Raw genomic sequence first — 20,435 nt, forward strand, 5'->3', positions numbered from 1 at the left:
GTTTATCTGTTGTTGGTTGAGGATGTCATGAACAGGTGCAGAAAATAATCAAGAAGGCAAATGGAATGTTGGCCTTTATATCTAGAGGACTAGAGTACAAGGGGGCAGAAGTTATGCTGCAGCTATACAAAACCCTGGTTAGACCGCACCTGGAGTACTGTGAGCAGTTCTGGGCACCGCACCTTCGGAAGGACATATTGGCCTTGGAGGGAGTGCAGCATAGGTTTACTAGAATGATACCCGGACTTCAAGGGTTAAGTTACGAGGAGATATTACACAAATTGGGGTTGTATTCTCTAGAGTTTTGAAGGTTAAGTGGTGATCTGATCGAAGTTTATCAGATATTAAGGGGAACAGATAGGGGGGATTGAGAGAAACTATTTCGGCTGGTTGGGGATTTTAGGAGTAGGGGGCAGAGTCTAAAAATTAGAGCCAGACCTTTCAGGAGCGAGATTAGAAAACATTTCTACACACAAAGGGTGGTAGAAGTTTGGAACTCTCTTCCGCAAACGGCAATTGATACTAGCTCAATTGCTAAATTTAAATCTGAGATAGATAGCTTTTTGGCAACCAAAGGTATTAAGGGATATGGGCCAAAGGCAGATATATGGAGTTAGATCACAGATCAGCCATGATTTTATCAAATGGCAGAGCAGGCACGAGGAGCTGAATGGCCTACTCCTGTTCCTATGTTCCTATGGCTATTGGCCAGAACAACTCTGCTCTTCCTCAAATAGTGCCACAGGGGTTTTGATGTCCACCAGACCAGGCAGACTGGGCCCCGTCTCCACAGGGACGATTTTTATTTTGGGTGGATATCAAGCGGGCGGTGCTATTGCGCCACCTGGCGTTCATGAGCTGCTCGCCAACGCTGGTCCCACATGTATTTCCTGAGCGGCCTGCGGCAGTTCCTTTAACGTCTGCCAGCTAGGCTGCTCTACGCCTAGTGCCAAATGGGCAGAACATGCATGTCACGCCCGCTCAGCCCATTGGTACATGAAAATTGCATCGGAGACCTACAAACAGTGTTGGGGCCATGACTTGTAGATTCAAAGAAGGCTCCCGGCTGATACAGGCGGGGACTCTGGCTGGCCATTTCCACAGTGGGTCGGGATCAGCAGTGGGAGTGGGACGTTATGGTCAAACATGGGCAAGGAAACCTCCTGCTGATTATCACCTACCACCCTCCCTCAGCTATGAATCAGTCCTCCTCCATGTTGAACACCACTTGGAGGAAGCAATGAGGGTAGCAAGGGCACAGAATGTACTCTGGGTGGGGGACGTCAATGTTCATCACCAAGAGTGGCTCGGTAGCACCACTACTGACCGAGCTGGCCGAGTCCTGAAGGACAGAAAAGCCAGACTGGGCCTGAGGCAGGTGATGAGAGAATCAACACGAGGGAAAAATCTACTTGACCTCGTCCTCACCTGTCACAGATGCATCTGTCCATGACAGTATTGGGAGGAGTGACCACCGCACAGTCCTTGTGGAGACGAAGTCCCCTCTTCACACTGAGGACACCGTCCAATGTGTTGTGTGGCACTATCACCGTGCTAAATGGGATAGATTCAGATCAGATCTAGCAGCTCAAAACTGGGCATCCATGAGGCGCTGTGGGCCATCAACAGCAGCAGAATTGTATTCCAGCACAATCTGTAACCTCATGGCCTGGCATATTCCTCACTCTACCATTACCAACAAGCCAGGGGGATCAACCCTGGTTCAATGAGGAGTGTAGAAGAGCATGCCAGGAGCAGCACTAGGCGTACCTAAAAATGAGGTGCCAACCTGGTGAAGCTACAACCCAGGACTACATGCATGCTAAACAGTGGAAGCAGCATGCCATAGACAGAGCAAAGTAATTCCTCAACCAACGGATCAGATCAAAGCTCTGCAGTCCTGCCACATCCAGTTGTGAATGGTGGTGGACAATTAAACAACTAACGGGAGGAGGAGGCTCTGCAAACATCCCCATTCTCAATGATGGCAGAGTCTAGCACATGAGTGCAAAAGACAAGGCTGAAGTGTTTGCAACCATCTTCAGCCAGAAGTGCCGAGTGGATGATCCATCGCAGCCTCCTCCCGAGATCCCCACCATCACAGAAGCCAGTCTTCAGCCAATTTGATTCACTCCACGTGATGTCAAGAAATGGCTGAGTGCACTGGATACAGCAAAGGCTATTGGCCCTGACAACATCCCAGCTGTAGTGCTGAAGTCTTGTGCTCCAGAACTAGCCGTGCCTCTAGCCAAGCTGTTCCAGTGCAGCTACAACACTGGCATTTACCCGACAATGTGGAAAATTGCCCAGGTATGTCCTGTCCACAAAAAGCAGGACAAATCCAATCCGGCCAATTGCCACCCCATCAGTCTACTCTCAATCATCAGCAGAGTGACGGAAGGTGTCGTCGACAGTGCTATCAAGCGGCACTTATTCACCAATAACCTGCTTACTGATGCTCAGTTTGGGTTCTGCCAGGACCACTCAGCTCCAGACCTCATTACAGCTTTGGTCCAAACATGGACAAAAGAGCTGAATTCCAGAGGTGAGGTAAGAGTGACTGCCCTTGACATCAAGGCAGCATTTGACCGAGTGTGGCACCAAGGAGCCCTAGTAAAATTGAAGTCAATGGGAATCGGGGGAAAACTCTCCAGTGGCTGGAGTCATATCCAGCACAAAGGAAGATAGTAGTGGTTGTTGGAGGCCAATCATCTTAGCCCCAGGACATCGCTGCAGGAGTTCCTCAGGGCAGTGTCCTAGGCCCAACCATCTTCAGCTGCTTCATCAATGGAGATCATAAGGTCAGAAGTGGGGATGTTCGCTGATGATTGCACAGTGTTCAGTTCCATTCGCAACCACTCAGATAATGATGCAGTCTGTGCCTGCATGCTGCATGAGCAACATCTAGGCTTTGGCTGATAAGTGGCAAGTAACATTCGCGCCAAACAAGTGCCAGGCAATGTCCATCTCCAACAAGAGAGAGTCTAACCACTTCCCCTTGACATTCAACGGCATTACCATCACCAAATCACCCACAATCAACATTCTGGGGGTTACCATTGACCAGAAACTTAACTGGACCAGCCACATAAATAAGAGCAGGTCAGAGGCTGGGTATTCTGTGGCGAGTGACTCACCTCCTGACTCCCCAAAGCCTTTCCACCATCTACAAGGCACAAGTCAGGAGTGTGATGGAATACTCGCCACTTCCCTGGATGAGTGCAGCTCCAACGACACTGAAGAAGCACGACACCATCCAAGATAAAGCAGCCCGTTTGATTGGCACCCCATCCACCACTTAAACATTCACTCCCTCCAGCACCAGCGCACCGTGACTGCAGTGTGTACCATCTACAGGATGCACTGCAGCAACTCGCCAAGGCTTCTTCGACAGCATCTCCCAAACCCGTGACCTCTACCACCTAAAAGGACAAGGGCAGCAGGTGCATGGGAACAACACCACCTACACGTTTCCCTCCAAGTCACACACCATCCTGACTTGGAAATATATCTCCGTTCCTTCATCGTTGCTGGGTCAAAATCCTGGAACTCCCTATCTAACAGCCCTGTGGGAGAACCTTCACCACACGGACTGCAGGGTTCAAGAAGGCGGCTCACCACCACCTTCTCAAGGGCAATTAGGGATGGGCAATAAATGCTGGCCTCGCCAGCGACGCCCACATCCCATGAGTTAATAAAAAAAAATGTTCAGCTTTGTTTCCACGCAGTGGAGGCCATGAAAATTGGCCCCATCCTCTCATCCAAAGGATGGCATCTCTGACAATGCAGCACCAGCCTAGATTACAGACTCCAGTGCAGGAGTGGAACTTGAACTCATGGCCGTCTATATCAAGAGGGGAGAGTGCTACCAACTGAGCCAAACTGACACAAAGGAACTAGCTTGCATGTTGCACTGCACCAATTGAGCATGCCCAGTTGACTAATGAGATAACACAATCTACTGCTCTATGAGTATTCGTCCAATGACGTGTTTGTCTGACTGAAGAAGCTCGAACTTCTGGAAGTGTTTTTGGAACTACGTCGAGAGTGTCCATTGAAATTCATATTTCGTAAAGCTGCGCCCTTTTTGCTGCAAGCCTCCGTACTGTCATTTTCGGATATGTCCATCTCCACCGTCATGTTGGACTCCATGCGGGTGATGGTATAAGCACTGTTCTGTCGGGTGGGCTGAAACCTGGCCATTTGTAGTTCCAGTTTATCGTAGCTGGAAAATTCAATGAAGGGGCACCATCGGAAAGCCCCCTTGAATCCCGCTCGAAATCTGCAAGCACATAAACAAAGAAAATGCTGAGCCCATCTGTGCACCCCATCTTGGGTGACGTGCACCCCATAAAAGATAGGGACTGAAACTCAGTCACCCCGGTGTAACTGCCAGGAAGCACCTTCCCACTGTCTCCACTGCTGACCCTGCCGAGGTTCACGGGGTCAGAGGGCGGGACCTTGAGTAGCAGGTCTTTGTTTGGGGGAGGGCCCAAGATTAAACCCCCCCCAAAGAGGCAAGAAATGCCAGCCAAAGCTTGGTGGGTCAGGAGGAGTGCTGGGTTTCCCCCTCTCCCAGAAAGGGGAAGAAGTTGCCCTCAGCAGCTCCATGTGTTAGGAGGCCATTTGTAATTTTATATATAAACAAACCTTTGGTCCCTCATCTTCCGGGGAGACAGGGTGGGAGGAAGTCCAGGCCCTGATCCTCAGGTGGGCCCCACCCCCACCCCCGTTGGTCAGGTGAACCTGCGGCAACTCATACCAGGCCGTTACTGAAGCCGGGCCAGAAGACCTCCTGATTGATGGAGTTCTTACCCTGACGCCCCCCCCAACCATTTAATGGATGGCCTTGTAAGGGTGGGCGGAGGCTGTGTCCCCATAATGCTATCTGGAAAACTTTGACTGCCATGGCTGGGACCCGGAGTATTTAGGTCCCATAACTTCAGCTGGAGATCTGAACAACCAACATACACAGTCGTGGAAATTGCGGGCAGTGGAATTTAATTTCAACTAACTGCTATTTTGCACTCATCAATGGCTGCTCCACACGAACTAAACCGGATCATGTTCTTGCCAAATAAACCCCTTGGCTGGGCTGTTCCAAAACTTCTATACCATTGAGCTCATCTAAAACTCTGCTGCCCGTATCCATTCACCCATCATCCCTGTGCTTGCTGACCTACATTGGCTCCTGGTTTGGCAACAGCTCAATTTTAAAATTCTCATCCTTGTTTTCAATTCCCTGTATGGCCTCACCCCCTCCCTATCTCTGTAACCTCCGCCAGCCCTACAACTCTCCGAGATCTCTGTGCTCCTCCAATTCTGGCCTCTTGCGCATCCTTGATTTTCATCGCTCCACCATTGGCGGCCGTGCCTTCAGCTGCCGAGGCCTTAAGCTCTGGAATTCCCTCCCTAAACCTCTCCACCTTGCTGCCTCTCCCTCCTCCTTTAAACCTACCTCTTTGACCAAGCTTATGGTCCCCTGTCCTAATATCTCCTTATGTGGCTTGTGTCAAATTTGGTCTGATAACACTCCTGTGAAGTGCCTTGGGGCATTTTACTATGTTAAATGCTCTATATAAAGGCAAGTTGTTGTTGTTGGTTTGCTTGACGTCATGGAACATGAAAGAAGGTCAATTAGTTTACAATTAGATCTGAGCCCAGAAACACTATTGTACCTTCATAACATTATTCAAGCCAGCTAATTAAAAATATATCCATACATCCATCATGGATTTACCATGAAGGGCAGCTCTTCGTCTATCTGGGCAGATGAACTCATCACATTTATATCTTTCTCTACCACCTGTCCCATTTGTTTCTGTTGAGTAAGGCAGGATCGTGTGGCAGAGGGTTGTGAGATAGAGGTTTTGTTTTTCTAAATTCAACAGTGCCTTGCATTTATATAGCACCTTTAACATAGAAAAATGTCCCAAGGCGTGTCACAGAGGCGTAATCTTAAAAAAAATTACGCCGAGCCAAAGAAGGACCTATTAGGGCAGATGACCAAAAGCTTGGTCAAAGAGGTGGATTTTAAGGAGAGCCTTAAATGTGGTGAGTGAGGTGGGAGGGTGGAGCGGTTTAGGTAATGAATTCCAAAACCGAGGGCTTAGGCAGCTGAAGGCATGGTCGCCAATGGTGAGGTGAATTGGAAGTGTACAAGAGGCCAGAGTCAGAGGAATGGAAGAGCTTGAGTGGGAGGGGGTTGTAGGGCTGGAGGAGGTTATAGAGATAGGGAAGCACATGGCTGTGAAGAGGTCTAAACACAAAGGTCAGAATTTTAAATTTGAGGTGCTGGGGCCCAGGAACCAATGCAATTCAGCAATGTCAGGGGTGATGGGTGAGCAGCACTTGGTGCAGGATAGAATACGGGCAGCAGAGTTTTGGATAAGCTGTAATGTATGAATGGTAGAGGATGGGAGGCCGGTCAGGAGAGCCTTGGGATGGTCGAGTCTGGAGATAACAAAGGCGTGGATGAGGGTTTCAGTAGCAAATGGGTGGAGGTAGGGGCAGAGGTTGGAGATGTTACGGAAGTGGAATTAGGTGTTCTTTGTGACAGAAAGGATATGGGGTCAGAAGCTTATCTCGGGGTCAAATAGGACACCGAGGTTGCGAATAGACTGGTTTAGCCTGAGACAATGGCTGAGGAGGGAGGTTGGAATCAATGGCAAGGGTACGGAGCTCGTGGTGGAGGCTGAAGAACTTGATTTTGTTTTCTTAATGTTTAACTAGAAGAAACTGTAGCTCATCCAAGACTGACATCAAAAAAACAATGGAGGGGTGCTGGAGAGGTAGAGCTGGGTGTCATCAGTGTACTTGTGGAAGCTGACCCCATATCTACAGATGATGTGGCCACTAAGGGCAGCATTTGGATGAGGTAGAGGAGGGTTCCAAGGATAGATCTTTGGGGGACACCTGAGGTAACATGTGGGGGTGGGAAGACAAACCATTCTTGGAGATGCTCTGGCTATGGCTGGATAGATAAGAGTGGAACCAAGTGAGGGCAGTCCCACTGAGATGGACAATGCAGGCGAAAAGTTGGAGGAGGATGGTGTGGTTGGCCACGTCAAAGGTCAAGGAGAATGAATAAGGGTTAAGGCATCAAAATCACAGTCAGAGATATCCTTTGTTACTTTGGTTTGGGCTGTTTCGGTGCTGTGGTAGAGAAGGAAATCTGATTGGAGAGATTCAAACTGCAAGTTGTGGGAAAGATGGGCACAGATTTGGGATGCAACATTTTTAATGCATCACAAGACAGAGAGAGTAAGTTACACATTTTCATCTTTATTACACCTGGCACAGAGCTTCCTGATCCCAAACATATATTGGGAATTTGGACACATGCCTGAACTCCTGATCTGTATTTTGAGTGCGTGAAGCTGAATGCCAGGGAAACTAAAAAGGAAAATTTACCTTCTAGGCACCTGGGGAAGAGGTGGTACGGTGAAAACAACTCTCTAACCCATCATATCTGAGACGAAAGAGTGGAAATAGAGTATGAAGCGATCCCTTTCGTGATACATTTAAAAGTCTTCAATATTGTTTGATGTACGCAGAACAGAGCTTGCCAACAGAATGGGGTAATTGTAGCCACCAGAAAAGAGTTAAAGAACATTCTCAAAAGCAAAATCTGAAATAGGAAATTCAAGGAACAGCACCTCATCTTTCTACTGGGCACTTCACAGCCTTTTGGCTTTAACATTGAGTTTAACTACTTCAGACCTGAACCACCGCTCCAATTTTCTCATGGACATCCTGTAACCATTTACACCTCCTCTGGACCCATCTTTCATTTCTTTACTTGTCCCATTATTACCTCCTTTGGCTTTGTGCCATCATCCCTTTTGTCATTTTATCACTCCTGCCCTCCATCCTATCACAATCTTTTCCCTTTTGTTCTTTCTCTGCTCTCCTATTCCCTGGCTCTGTACTTGCTTAAAAGCTGTTCATCTCTAACATCTTTCAGTTCTGATGAAAGGTCATCGACCTATAAAACCATAAGAGACCATAAGAGATAGGAGCAGGAGTAGGCCATTTTGCCCCTCGAGCCTGCTCCGCCATTCAATGAGATCATGGCTGATCTGATTTTTACCTCAACTCCACGTTCCCGCCCTTTCCCCGTATCCTTTGACTCCCTTGCTGATCACAACTGTGTCTAACTCAGCCTTGAATGTATTCAATGACTCAGCCTCCACAGCTTTTTGGGGTAAAGAATTCCAAAGATTCACGACCCTCTGGGAGAAGAAATTCCTCCTCATTTCCGTCTTAAACGGGCGACCCCTTATTCTGAGACTATGCCCCCTAGTTTTAGATTCCCCTATGAGGGGTAACATCCTCTCAGCATCTACCCTATCGAGTCCCCTCAGAATCTTATATGTTTCAATAAGATCTCCTCTCATTCTTCTAAACTCCAATGAGTATAGACCCAACCTGTTCAATCTTTCCTCATAAGACAACCCTTCCATACCCGGAATCAACCTAGTGAACCTTCTCTGAACTGCCTCCAATGCAAGTATGTCCTTCCTTAAATAAGGACACCAGAACTGTACACAGCACTCCAGGTGTGGTCTCACCAGCACCCTGTACAGTTGTAGCATGACTTCCCTGCTTTTATACTCCAACCCCCTAGAAATAAAGGCCAATATTCTGTTTGCCTTCCGGATTACCTGCTGCACCTGTATGTTGACTTTTTGTGTTTCATGTACGAGGACACCCAGATCCCTCTGTACCGCAGCATTTTGTAGTATTTCTCCATTCAAATAATATTTTGCTTTTTTATTTTTCCTCCTAAAGTGGATGACTTCACATTTTCCCACATTATATTCCATCTGCCAAATTTTTGCCCATTCGCTAAACCTGTCAATATCCCTTTACAGACACTTTGTGTCCTCATCGCAACTTGCTTTTCCACCTATCTTTGTATCATCAGCAAATTTGGCCACAAGACACTCTGTTCCTTCATCCAAGTCGTTGATATATATTGTAAATAGTTGAGGCCCCAGCACTGATCGATGCGGCACCCCACTAGTTACAGATTGCCATTTTGAAAATGACCATTTTATCCCGACTCTTTGTTTTCTGTTAGTTAGCCAATCCTCTATCCATGCCAGTATATTACCTCCAACACCATGAGCTCTTATCTTGTACAGTAATTTTTTATGTGGCACCTTATCGAATGCCTTTTGGAAATCCAAATATACTGCATCCATTGGTTCCCCTTTATCCACCCTGCCCGTTACTTCCTCAAAGAACTCTAATAAATTTGTCAGACATAATTTCCCTTTCATAAAACCATGTTGACTCTCTTTGATTGTATTATGAGTCTCCAAATGTCCTGCTACTATTTCCTTAATAATGGATTCTAGTATTTTCCCAATGATAAATGTTAGGCTTACTGGTCTATAGTTACCTGCTTTCTGTCCCTTCTTGAATAGGGGTGTTACGTTTGCAGTTATTCCAATCCGCTGGGACCTTTCCAGAATCTAGTGAATTCTGGAAGATTACAACCAATGCATCCACTATCTCTGTAGCCACTTCCTTTAAGACCCTCGGATGCAAGCCATCAGGTCCAGGGGATTTGTCAGCCTTTAGACCCATTAGTTTACCTAGTACTTTTTCTCTAGTGATCGTGATTGTTTTGAGTTCCTCCCTCCCCTTTGCCCCTTGATTTTCTACTATTATTGGTATATTATTACAGTCTTCTACTGTGAAGACAGATACAAAATATTTGTTCAATTCCTCTGCGATTTCCTTGTTTTCCATTATTATTTCCCCAGTCTCATCCTCTAAGGGACCAATGTTTACTTTAGCTACCCTCTTCCTTTTTATATACTTGTAGAAGCTTTTACTGTCAGTTTTTATATTTCTTGCTAGTTTACTCTCAGAATTTATTTTCTCCCTCTTTATTATTCTTTTAGTCATCCTTTGCTGGTTTTTAAAGTTTTCCCAATCTTCGGGCTTACCGGTAATCTTTGCCACATTGTATGCTTTTTCTTTTAACCTGATACCATCCTTTACTTCCTTAGTTAGCCATGGTTGGTTCACCCTTTTTGTGGAGTCTTTCCTCCTCACAGGGATATATTTTTGTTGCGAGTCATAAAATATCTTTTTAAATGTTTGCCACTGCTTATCCACCATCATACCGTCTAATCTGTTTACCCAGTCCACTTTAGCCAATTCCACCCTCATCCCTTTATAATTGCCCTTGTTTAAGTTTAATACAGTAGTTTCAGACCCAAGATCCTTGCTCTCAAACTGGATGTGAAATTCTATCATGTTATGATCACTGCTTCCCAAGGGATCCTTTACTTTGAGGTCATTAATTAATCCTGTTTCATTACCCATTACCAGATCCAAAACGGCCTGTTCCCTGGTTGGTTCCCCGACGTATTGGTCTAAGAAACAGTCCCAAATACACTTTATGAACTCCTCCTCAGGGCTATTTTTGCCAATTTGATTTGTCCAATCTATGTGAAAGTTAAAATTGCCCATGATTATTGCATTACCTTTTTTACAAGCCCCCCTTATTTCCTGATTAATATTTTGTCCTACAGTGTAGCTACTGTTAGGGGACCTATATATTACTCCCACCAGTGATTTCTTTCCCTTGCTATTTCTTACCTCCACCCAAATTGATTCGACATCTTGATCTTCTGAGCCAAAATCATTTCTGAAACATTAGCCCCGATATTTATGAGGAGGCGGGAAGGATGCGGGGAAAGCCGGGGACGTGGAAGTCCTGCCGAACTTCACGGCAGGACCTCATTATCATTTTTCTGATTCATTTTCTGCCCGGCAGCCGGCCAAATTGACAGCTGTAGCTATACCGTTGGACAGAGTATTAATCAAGAAATAATAGGAGCTGGTAACAAATGTAATGCAATAATCATTGGGGACTTTAATCTTCATATAGACTGGACAAATCAAATTGGCAAGTCAGTCTGGAGGACAAGTTCATGGAATACATTCGAGACACTTTCCTAGATCAATTCATCATGGGACCAACCAGGGAACAGGCTATTTTAGATCTTGTATTGTGTAATGAGACAGGGTTAATTCGTAATCTCACAGTAAAGGATCCTCTGGGGAAAAGTGATCATAATATGATAGAATTTCACATTGAGTTTAAGAGTGATGTACTTAAGTCCGAAACTAGAGTCTTAAACTTAAATAAAGCCAATTATATAGGTATGAGGGGCGAGTTGGCTAAGGTAGATTGGGAAATTAGATTAAAAGGTATGACAGTAGATAAGCAATGGCAAACATTTAAACAAATATTGCAATATTCTCAACGAATATACATTCCATTGAGAAATAAAAAGTAGGGGAAAAGTGATTCAGCTGTGGCTAACTGAAGAAGTTAAGGATAGTATTAGATTAAAAGAGGCTTATAATGTTGCGAGGAACAGTAGTAAGCCTGAGGATTGGGAGAGTTTTAGAAACCAGCAAAGGATGACAAAAAATTGATAAAAAGGGAGAAAATAAAATATGAGAGTAAACTAGCAAGAAATATAAAAACGGACTGTAAGAGCTTATACAAGTATGTAAAAAGGAAGAGAGTAGCGAAAGTAAACATGAGCCCCATAGAGGCTGAGACTGGAGAAATTATAATGGGGAATAGGGAAATGTCAGAGACATCAAACAAATATTGTGTATCTGTCTTCACAGTAGAAGACACAAAAAGCATAGCAGAAATAGTGGGGAACCAAGGGGCTAATGAGAGTGAGGAACTTAAAGTTATTAATATCAGTAGAGAAAAAGTACTGGAGAAACTGATGGGACTAAAAGCCGACAATTCCCCTGGACCTGATGGCCTACATCCTAGGGTTCTAAAAGAGGTGGCTGCAGAGATAGTGGATGCATTGGTTATGATCTTCCAAAGTTCCCTAGATTTTAGAACGGTCCCAGAAGGTAGCAAATGTAACCCCGCTATTCAAAAAAGGAGGGAGAGAGAAAATAGGGAACTTCAGGCTAGTTATCCTGACGTCAGTCGTCAGGAAAATGCTGGAATCCATTATTAGGGAAATGGTAACAGGGCATTTAGAAAATCATAATATGATTAGGCAGAGTCAACATGGTTTTATGAAAGGGAAATTGTGATTGACAAATTTATTAGAGTTTTTGAGGATGTAATTAGTAGGGTAGATAAAGGGGAACCAGTGGATGTAGTATATTTAGATTTTCAAAAGGCATTCGATAAGGTGCCACATAAAAGGTTGTTATGCAAGGTTAGGGCTTATGGGGTTGGGGTAATATATTAGCATGGATAGAGGATTGGTTAATGGACAGAAAAGAGAGAGCAGGGATAAACGGGTCATTTTCAGGTTGGCAGGCTGTAACTAGTGGGGTGCCGCAAGGATCAGTGCTCGGGCCTCAGCTATTTACAATCTATGTTAATGACTTAGACGATGGGACCGAGTGTAATGTATCCATGTTTGCTGACGATACAAAGCTAGGTGGGAAAGTAAGCTGTGAGGAGGACACAGAGTCTGCAAAGGGATATAGACTGATTAAGTGAGGGCTGTGGATGCTGAGTCGTTGAGTATGTTCAAGTCTGAGATCGATAGATTTTTGGACTCTAGGGGAATCAAGGGATATGGGGATCGGGCCGGAAAGTGGAGTTGAGGTTGAAGATCAGCTATGATCTTATTGAATGGCGGAGCAGGCTCGAGGGGCTGTATGGCCTACTCCAACTCCTCTTTCTTATGTTCTTAAAACCAGCGGTACAAGGCTGCAGTTGGGGAACCTTGTGGTCGGTCCCCGGCAATCATGAGGGGGGACGGTCGGCCATCGGGGGAGGGGTTGGGGGGGAAGATCAGCCATCCGGGGGTGGGGGGGATGGTTGTTCATCAGGGGGATGGGGAGAAGGTCAGTCATCGGGGGGGCGGCAGACGGTCGGCCATCAGTGGGGGAGGGGGGGTGAGGGGGAAGGTCAGTCATCGGGGGATGGGGCGAAAGTCGGTCATCGGGGGGCGGGGACGTTCGACCATCGGGGGGGGGGGGTGGGGGGATGGTCGATCATCCTCAGCTCAGCCCCTCAGAGGAATTTATCCCCCCTCCCCGGCTAGCAGGCTGCCTGAGGTTGCTGCCCAAGAGCTCGCAGCTCGCCGACATTATGGAAATCAGGCCCAACCATGAAAATTGGATGAGCCTTGGACTGATTCCATCAGATGGAGTCCGACACCCGAAAATCCCCCCTCTCCTCCCGGAGAACCCATTTTACCCTTTGCCCAGTTTTCCCTCTGACTGTTGTCCCTGTCCTGAAGCAGGTTCATACTGGGTGTGGGGGGAGGGGGGGGAGTGGTATATGGGGGATAATTCCACAGGTGGCTTTAACCACACAGCCATTCTTCGTAGGCAGCCTGGGCAATGAGTGCCATCAGGTGTTTAACCAAGGAGGCACTGCCAGAATGTTGAGCTTAGTTCTTAACCAGTACTCACAACATGCACTCATGCTCCCAGTTGGGATTACTGGAAGTGTTCAGGAGTGAGAATTCTGGCCAGGTTTTCTCTTACTTCTCCCAGGAACGTTGCTGGAAGTCGTGCATCCCTACCGCTGTCATGGCCGAACTAGCTCGGCAAAACCAGCGATTGAAGCTGGAACCTTCCTGGCCTGAATGGGTCAGTGTCGGGTCAGTGACGAGCCTTTCCAACTGAGAATCAACTCTTGACCTAGTGAAGAAAATTAAAGATAAAACTAACTCTGTGACCACAAGAAAATGATCTATTTATGTCTGTAATCTGTTTTGGGGGATTTCCAAAATGGCCACCAAGCATTTATGGCAAGGGTAGGGAACCAATTTCAAACCGTTTCTAAACTAGGAATGACAATTTTTAAAATCTCTGTTTATAATCTGAGGATTTAAATGCTGAGTAGAAAGATTCCCCTCCCTATCCCCCCAGAGTGCCTGACTTACCGGCTGTTTAGGCAACAGTATATGATGGGGTTGTGCATGTTGGAACTCATTGCCAGTAAGAACACAGCTAAGTAAACCTGTTGTATGGGCTTCCAGCCGCTGACTTGTGGGTACTGTTTGATCACCAGAAAGAAGATGTGGTAGGGCAGCCAGCAAATGGTGAAGGTGACCACCACCACAATCATCATTTTAACAACCTACAGGAGAAGTGGAGATAAGGAAGTGTATTATAATTAAAGAAGCAGCATTATCATTATATATAAACACATGGCAGAGTGATGTAGCTCACGTCTAAAAGGAAAGAAAGAACTTGCATTTATATGGCGCCTTTCGCAACCTCAGGACGCCCCAAAGCGCTTTACAGTCAATGAAGTAGGTTTGAAGTGTAGTCACTGTTGTAATGAAGGGAAACGCAGCAGCCAATTTGCACACAGCAAGGTCCCACAAACAGCAAGTGACCAGATCATCTTTTTTTGATGGCGGTTGAGGGATAAATGTCGGCCAGGACACTGAGTAGTGCTGTGGGATCCACAGAGAGGGCAGACGGGGCCTCCGACAGTGCAGCACTCCCTCAGTGCTGCACTGAAGTCCCTGGAATGGGGCTTGAACCCACAACCTTCTGACTCAGCTGAGCCAAGGCTGAGACCAATGCAGTTTACATCATTGATATTTTTAGTGATGACAATGACATACAACTACACAGATTCTTCTCCCTTCCAAAACAAAGGAACAGATTGTGAAACAACTTTGGGCTAATTACACCAATCCTCAACTCCCCATAGGGAGCCACAGATGAAGGGTTAGAGAATTGGATCCAGACTTTGTAACCTGATCTCTGACCCAAACTCCCACTGAGCACAACTCCCCGCAAGGAGCTGTAGATTGGTGATTTTCTCCCTTGTTTTTTTTCATGAAGATAGAGTAAAGCAACAATGAACTAAACAATATAACCCTATTTTAAGTCATTTACTTGCTTGGAATACCAATATCACCCACAGTTCTAGGGATACCATTACTACCCACAGTTCTTGGGATACCAACATCAACCACTGCATTTGGGGCTCCATTATCACCCACAGTGCTTGGGGCACCAATATCACCCCCAGTACTTGGGATACCAATATCACCCACAGTGCTTGGGATACCAATATCACCCACAGTGCTTGGGATACCAATATCACCCACAGTGTTTAGGGCACCAATATCACCCACCGTGCTTGGGATACCAATATCACCCACAGTGTTTAGGGCACCAATATCACCCACCGTGCTTGGGATACCAATATCACCCACAGTGCTTGGGATACCAATATCACCCACCGTGCTTGGGATACCAATATCACCCACAGTGTTTAGGGCACCAATATCACCCACCGTGCTTGGGATACCAATATCACCCACAGTGCTTGGGATACCAATATCACCCACCGTGCTTGGGATACCAATATCACCCACAGTGTTTAGGGCACCAATATCACCCACCGTGCTTGGGATACCAATATCACCCACAGTGCTTGGGATACCAATATCACCCACAGTGTTTAGGGCACCAATATCACCCACCGTGCTTGGGATACCAATATCACCCACCGTATTTAGGGCACCAATATCACCCCCAGTGTTTGGGGCACAAATATTACCCCGAGTGCTTGGGACAACATTACCCCCAGTGCTTGGGACAACAATATCATCCCCAGTGTTTGGGGCACCAATATCACCCCCAGTACTTGGAGCACCAATATCACCCCCAGTACTTGGGGCACCACTATCACCCCCAGTACTTGGGACATCAATATCACCCCCAGTACTTGGAGCACCAATATCACCCCCAGTACTTGGGACATCAATATCACCCCCAGTACTTGGAGCACCAATATCACCCCCAGTACTTGGGACATCAATATCACCCCCAGTACTTGGGACATCAATATCACCCCCAGTACTTGGGGCACCACTATCACCCCCAGTACTTGGGGCACCACTATGACCCCCAGTGCTTGGGACATCAATATCACCCCCAGTACTTGGGGCACCACTATCACCCCCAGTGCTTGGGACATCAATATCACCCCCAGTGCTTGGGACATCAATATCACCCCCAGTGCTTGGGACATCAATATCACCCCCAGTGCTTGGGACATCAATATCACCCCCAGTGCTTGGGACATCAATATCACCCCAGTGCTTGGGACATCAATATCACCCCCAGTGCTTGGGACATCAATATCACCCCCAGTGCTTGGGACATCAATATCACCCCCAGTGCTTGGGACACCAATATCACCCCCAGTGTTTGGGACATCAATATCACCCCCAGTGCTTGGGACACCAATATCACCCCCAGTGTTTGGGACATCAATATCACCCCCAGTACTTGGGGCACCAATATCACCCCCAGTACTTGGGGCACCACTATGACCCCCAGTGCTTGGGACATCAATATCACCCCCAGTGTTTGGGACATCAATATCACCCCCAGTGCTTGGGACACCAATATCACCCCCAGTGTTTGGGACATCAATATCACCCCCAGTACTTGGGACACCAATATCACCACCAGTGTTTGGGACATCAATATCACCCCCAGTACTTGGGGCACCACTATGACCCCCAGTGCTTGGGACATCAATATCACCCCCAGTGCTTGGGACATCAATATCACCCCCAGTACTTGGGGCACCAATATCACCCCCAGTACTTGGGGCACCACTATGACCCCCAGTGCTTGGGACATCAATATCACCCCCAGTGCTTGGGACATCAATATCACCCCCAGTGCTTGGGACATCAATATCACCCCCAGTGCTTGGGACATCAATATCACCCCCAGTGCTTGGGACATCAATATCATCCCAGTGCTTGGGACATCAATATCACCCCCAGTGCTTGGGACATCAATATCACCCCCAGTGCTTGGGACATCAATATCACCCCCAGTGCTTGGGACACCAATATCACCCCCAGTGTTTGGGACATCAATATCACCCCCAGTACTTGGGGCACCAATATCACCCCCAGTACTTGGGGCACCACTATGACCCCCAGTGCTTGGGACATCAATATCACCCCCAGTGCTTGGGACATCAATATCACCCCCAGTGCTTGGGACACCAATATCACCCCCAGTGTTTGGGACATCAATATCACCCCCAGTGCTTGGGACACCAATATCACCCCCAGTGTTTGGGACATCAATATCACCCCCAGTGTTTGGGACATCAATATCACCCCCAGTGCTTGGGACATCAATATCACCCCCAGTGCTTGGGACACCAATATCACCCCCAGTGTTTGGGACATCAATATCACCCCCAGTGCTTGGGACACCAATATCACCCCCAGTGTTTGGGACATCAATATCACCCCCAGTGTTTGGGACATCAATATCACCCCCAGTACTTGGGGCACCAATATCACCCCCAGTACTTGGGGCACCAATATCACCCCCAGTGCTTGGGACATCAATATCACCCCCAGTGCTTGGGACATCAATATCACCCCCAGTGCTTGGGACATCAGTATCACCCCCAGTGCTTGGGACATCAATATCACCCCCAGTGCTTGGGGCACCACTATGACCCCCAGTGCTTGGGACACCAATATCACCCACAGTATTTAGGGCACCAATATCACTCCCAGTGTTTGGGGCACAAATATCACCCTGAGTGCTTGGGACAACATTACCCCCAGTGCTTGGGACATCAATATCAATAACATGGATATTGTTTGGGAAATTAATATACGGGGGCGGTACCTTTGTATGATAGTTTCCTACATTAGAATGATGTCTTCTTTCATACGTAATTGATGCAGTTTGTGAGCACAACCATGACATTCTGTGGACGTTTCCCCCCTCCCCCCACAGTATCCTTTGTTTATAGAGGTTTCCTCTTTGCCTTAAAGTGTGGAACCTCCATCCACCCCTTACAAGGCAAATGATGGTAAGTGGGCAGATCTGAAGGGAGTAGTCCCAAAAAACAACAACAACTTGCATTTATATAGTTTCTTTAACATAGTAAAATGTCCCAGTGTGCTCGCTCTTAGCACCGAGTGAGATGTTAGGACAGGTGACCAAAAGCTTGATCAAAGCATTAGGTTTTAAGGAGCATCTTAAAGGAGGAGAGAGAGGTAGAGAGACGGAGAGGTTTAGGGAGGGAATTCCAGAGCTTGGGGCCTAGGCATAGAATCATAGAATGGTTACAGCACAGAAGGAGGCCATTCGGCCCATTGAGCCGATGCTGGCTTTTTCGTAAGAGCAATCCAGTTAGTCCCATTCCCCTGCTCTTTCCCTGTAGCCCTGCAATTTTTTCCCTTCAAGTATTTACCCAATTCCTTTTTGAAAGCCATGATTGAATCTGCTTCCACCACCCTTTCAGGGTGCGCATTCCAGATCGTAGCTACTCGCTGCATTAAAAAGTTTTTCCTCATGTCGCCTTTGGTTCTTTTGCCAATCACCTTAAATCCGTGTCCTCTGGTTCTCGACCCTTCCGCCAATGGGAACAGTTTCTCCTTATTTACTTTATCTAAACCCTTCATGATTTTGAACAGTTCTATCAAATCTCCTCTCCACCTTCTCTGCTCTAAGGAGATGTACTCTATGCCTCTATTTATAAAGCCCAGCATCCCGTATGCTTTTTTAACCACTTTCTCAACCTGCCCTGCCACCTTCAAAGATTTGTGCACACCCAGGTCTCTCTGTTCCTGCACCCCCTTTAGAATTGTAGAATTAGTTTATATTGCATCTCCTCATTCTTCCTGCCAAAATGTATCACTTCACACTTCTTTGCGTTAAATTTCATCTGCCGTGTGTCCGCCTATTCCACCAGCCTGTCTATATCCTCTTGAAGACTATTACTATCCTCCTTACTGTTTACTACACTTCCAAGTTTTGTGTCATCTGCAAATTTTGAAATTATGCCCTCTACATATCAAAAAAAGCAGTGGTCCTAGTGCCGACCCCTGGGGAACACCACTGTAAACCTTCCCCCAGTCCGAAAAACAACCGTTCACTATTACTCTCTGTTTCCTGTCACTTAGCCAATTTCGTATCCATGCTGCCACTGCCCCTTTTATTCCATGGGCTTCAATTTTGCTGACAAGCTATTATGTGGCACTTTATCAAATGCCTTTTGAAAGTCCATATACATGACATCTACCGCATTGCCCTCATCAATCCTCTCTGTTACTTCATCAGCTGAAGGCATAGCCAATAATGGTGGAGCGATTAAAATCGGGGATTCACAACAGGCCAGAATTGGAGGAGCGCAGAGATCTCAAAGAGTTGTAGGGTTGGAGGAGGTTGCAGAGATAGGGAGGGGCGAGTCCATGGAGGGATTTGAAAACAAGGATGAGAATTTTAAAATTGAGGCGCTCCCGGACTGGGAGCCGATGTAGGTCAGCGAGCATGGGGGTGATGGGTGAACGACACTTGGTGTGTGTTAGGATACGGGCAGCAGAGTTTTAGATGAACTCAAGTTTGTAGAGGGTGCAAGGTGGGAGGCCGGCCAGGAGAGCATTGGAATAGTCGAGTCTAGAGGTAACAAAGGCATGGATGAGTGTTTCAGCAGCAGATGAGATGAGGCGGGGCGGAGACGGGGCAATGTTACGGAGGTGGAAGTATGTGGTCTTGGTGATGGGGAGAATATGGGGTCGGAAGCTCAGCTCAGGGTCAATTAGGACACCTGGGGGCCAGGAAGGGAAGTTGGGTGGTCAGCAGTTTGGTGGGCATAGGGTCGAGGAAGTAGGAGATGGGTTTCATGGACAAGATGAGCTCAGGGAGGGTATGAGGGGAGATAGGAGAGAAACTAGAGAAAGAGGCGAGTTCAGGGCTAGGGTAACAGGAACTTTAGGAGATGTTTGACTTGGTGAGCTAGGGGAAGGGAGGGGAGCGGCAGAGGCAGCTGAACGGATCTTAGTGTCAAAGAAGTCCATGAGCTTCTCGAACTTGTTGTTGGAGATGAGGGTGGAAGGGGCAAGGGAGAGGTGTTTAAGATGAGGGTGTGTAGTGGAGAAGAGAAGCCGGGGGTTATCTTTTGCATTCCAGGATCATCCTGGAATAATGAGCAATTTTGGTAGAGGAGAGCAGGACCTGATAGTAGATTAGCCCTCAGCAAACAAAAAGAAAGTGATGGGTTGGAAAAGCAAGGAGGTATCTAATCTAAAGAGGGAATTGGAAAAAGTAAAGGAACAATTGGGAAAGACACTTGATAATTGGAAAGAAAGAGGGGCAGAATAGTGAAGAACGTATCCAGACCCTGAGAGGCCACGTAGAGCTCTTCCAGAGTCAAGCCCTAGTTAAAGAAAGTAATTTGACCCTAAATTAGGCAGCCCAACAAGAGACGTTAGAAAAATTGGGGAAAATAGAGAAACAAAGGGAGGATTTGAGGCAGATGAGATTTTAAATTGATACAAAATTGAATTAAGTAGGAAACATGGGAAAATTGGTTTAAGTGAAAAATGATAAATCAGTTCAACAATAAATGTAGGAGAAAGGGAGAAAGCTACAAACTACAGAATGTG

General features: G+C 46.7%; 1 protein-coding gene across 1 annotated transcript in view; it reads right to left on the minus strand.

Moving 5' to 3' along the window:
• Positions 1–3,966: 3,966 nt before the first annotated feature.
• The window catches only part of LOC137321148 (neuromedin-K receptor-like), a 97,079-nt gene continuing 80,610 nt past the window's right edge, over positions 3,967–20,435 (minus strand). Inside the window, 2 exon segments of the mRNA XM_067983394.1 lie at positions 3,967–4,282; positions 13,917–14,113. Coding sequence (XP_067839495.1) covers positions 3,967–4,282; positions 13,917–14,113 — 513 coding nt within the window.

Source organism: Heptranchias perlo, chromosome 4 (assembly GCF_035084215.1).
Source record: "Heptranchias perlo isolate sHepPer1 chromosome 4, sHepPer1.hap1, whole genome shotgun sequence".
In the NCBI taxonomy this organism is placed as follows: domain Eukaryota; kingdom Metazoa; phylum Chordata; class Chondrichthyes; order Hexanchiformes; family Hexanchidae; genus Heptranchias; species Heptranchias perlo.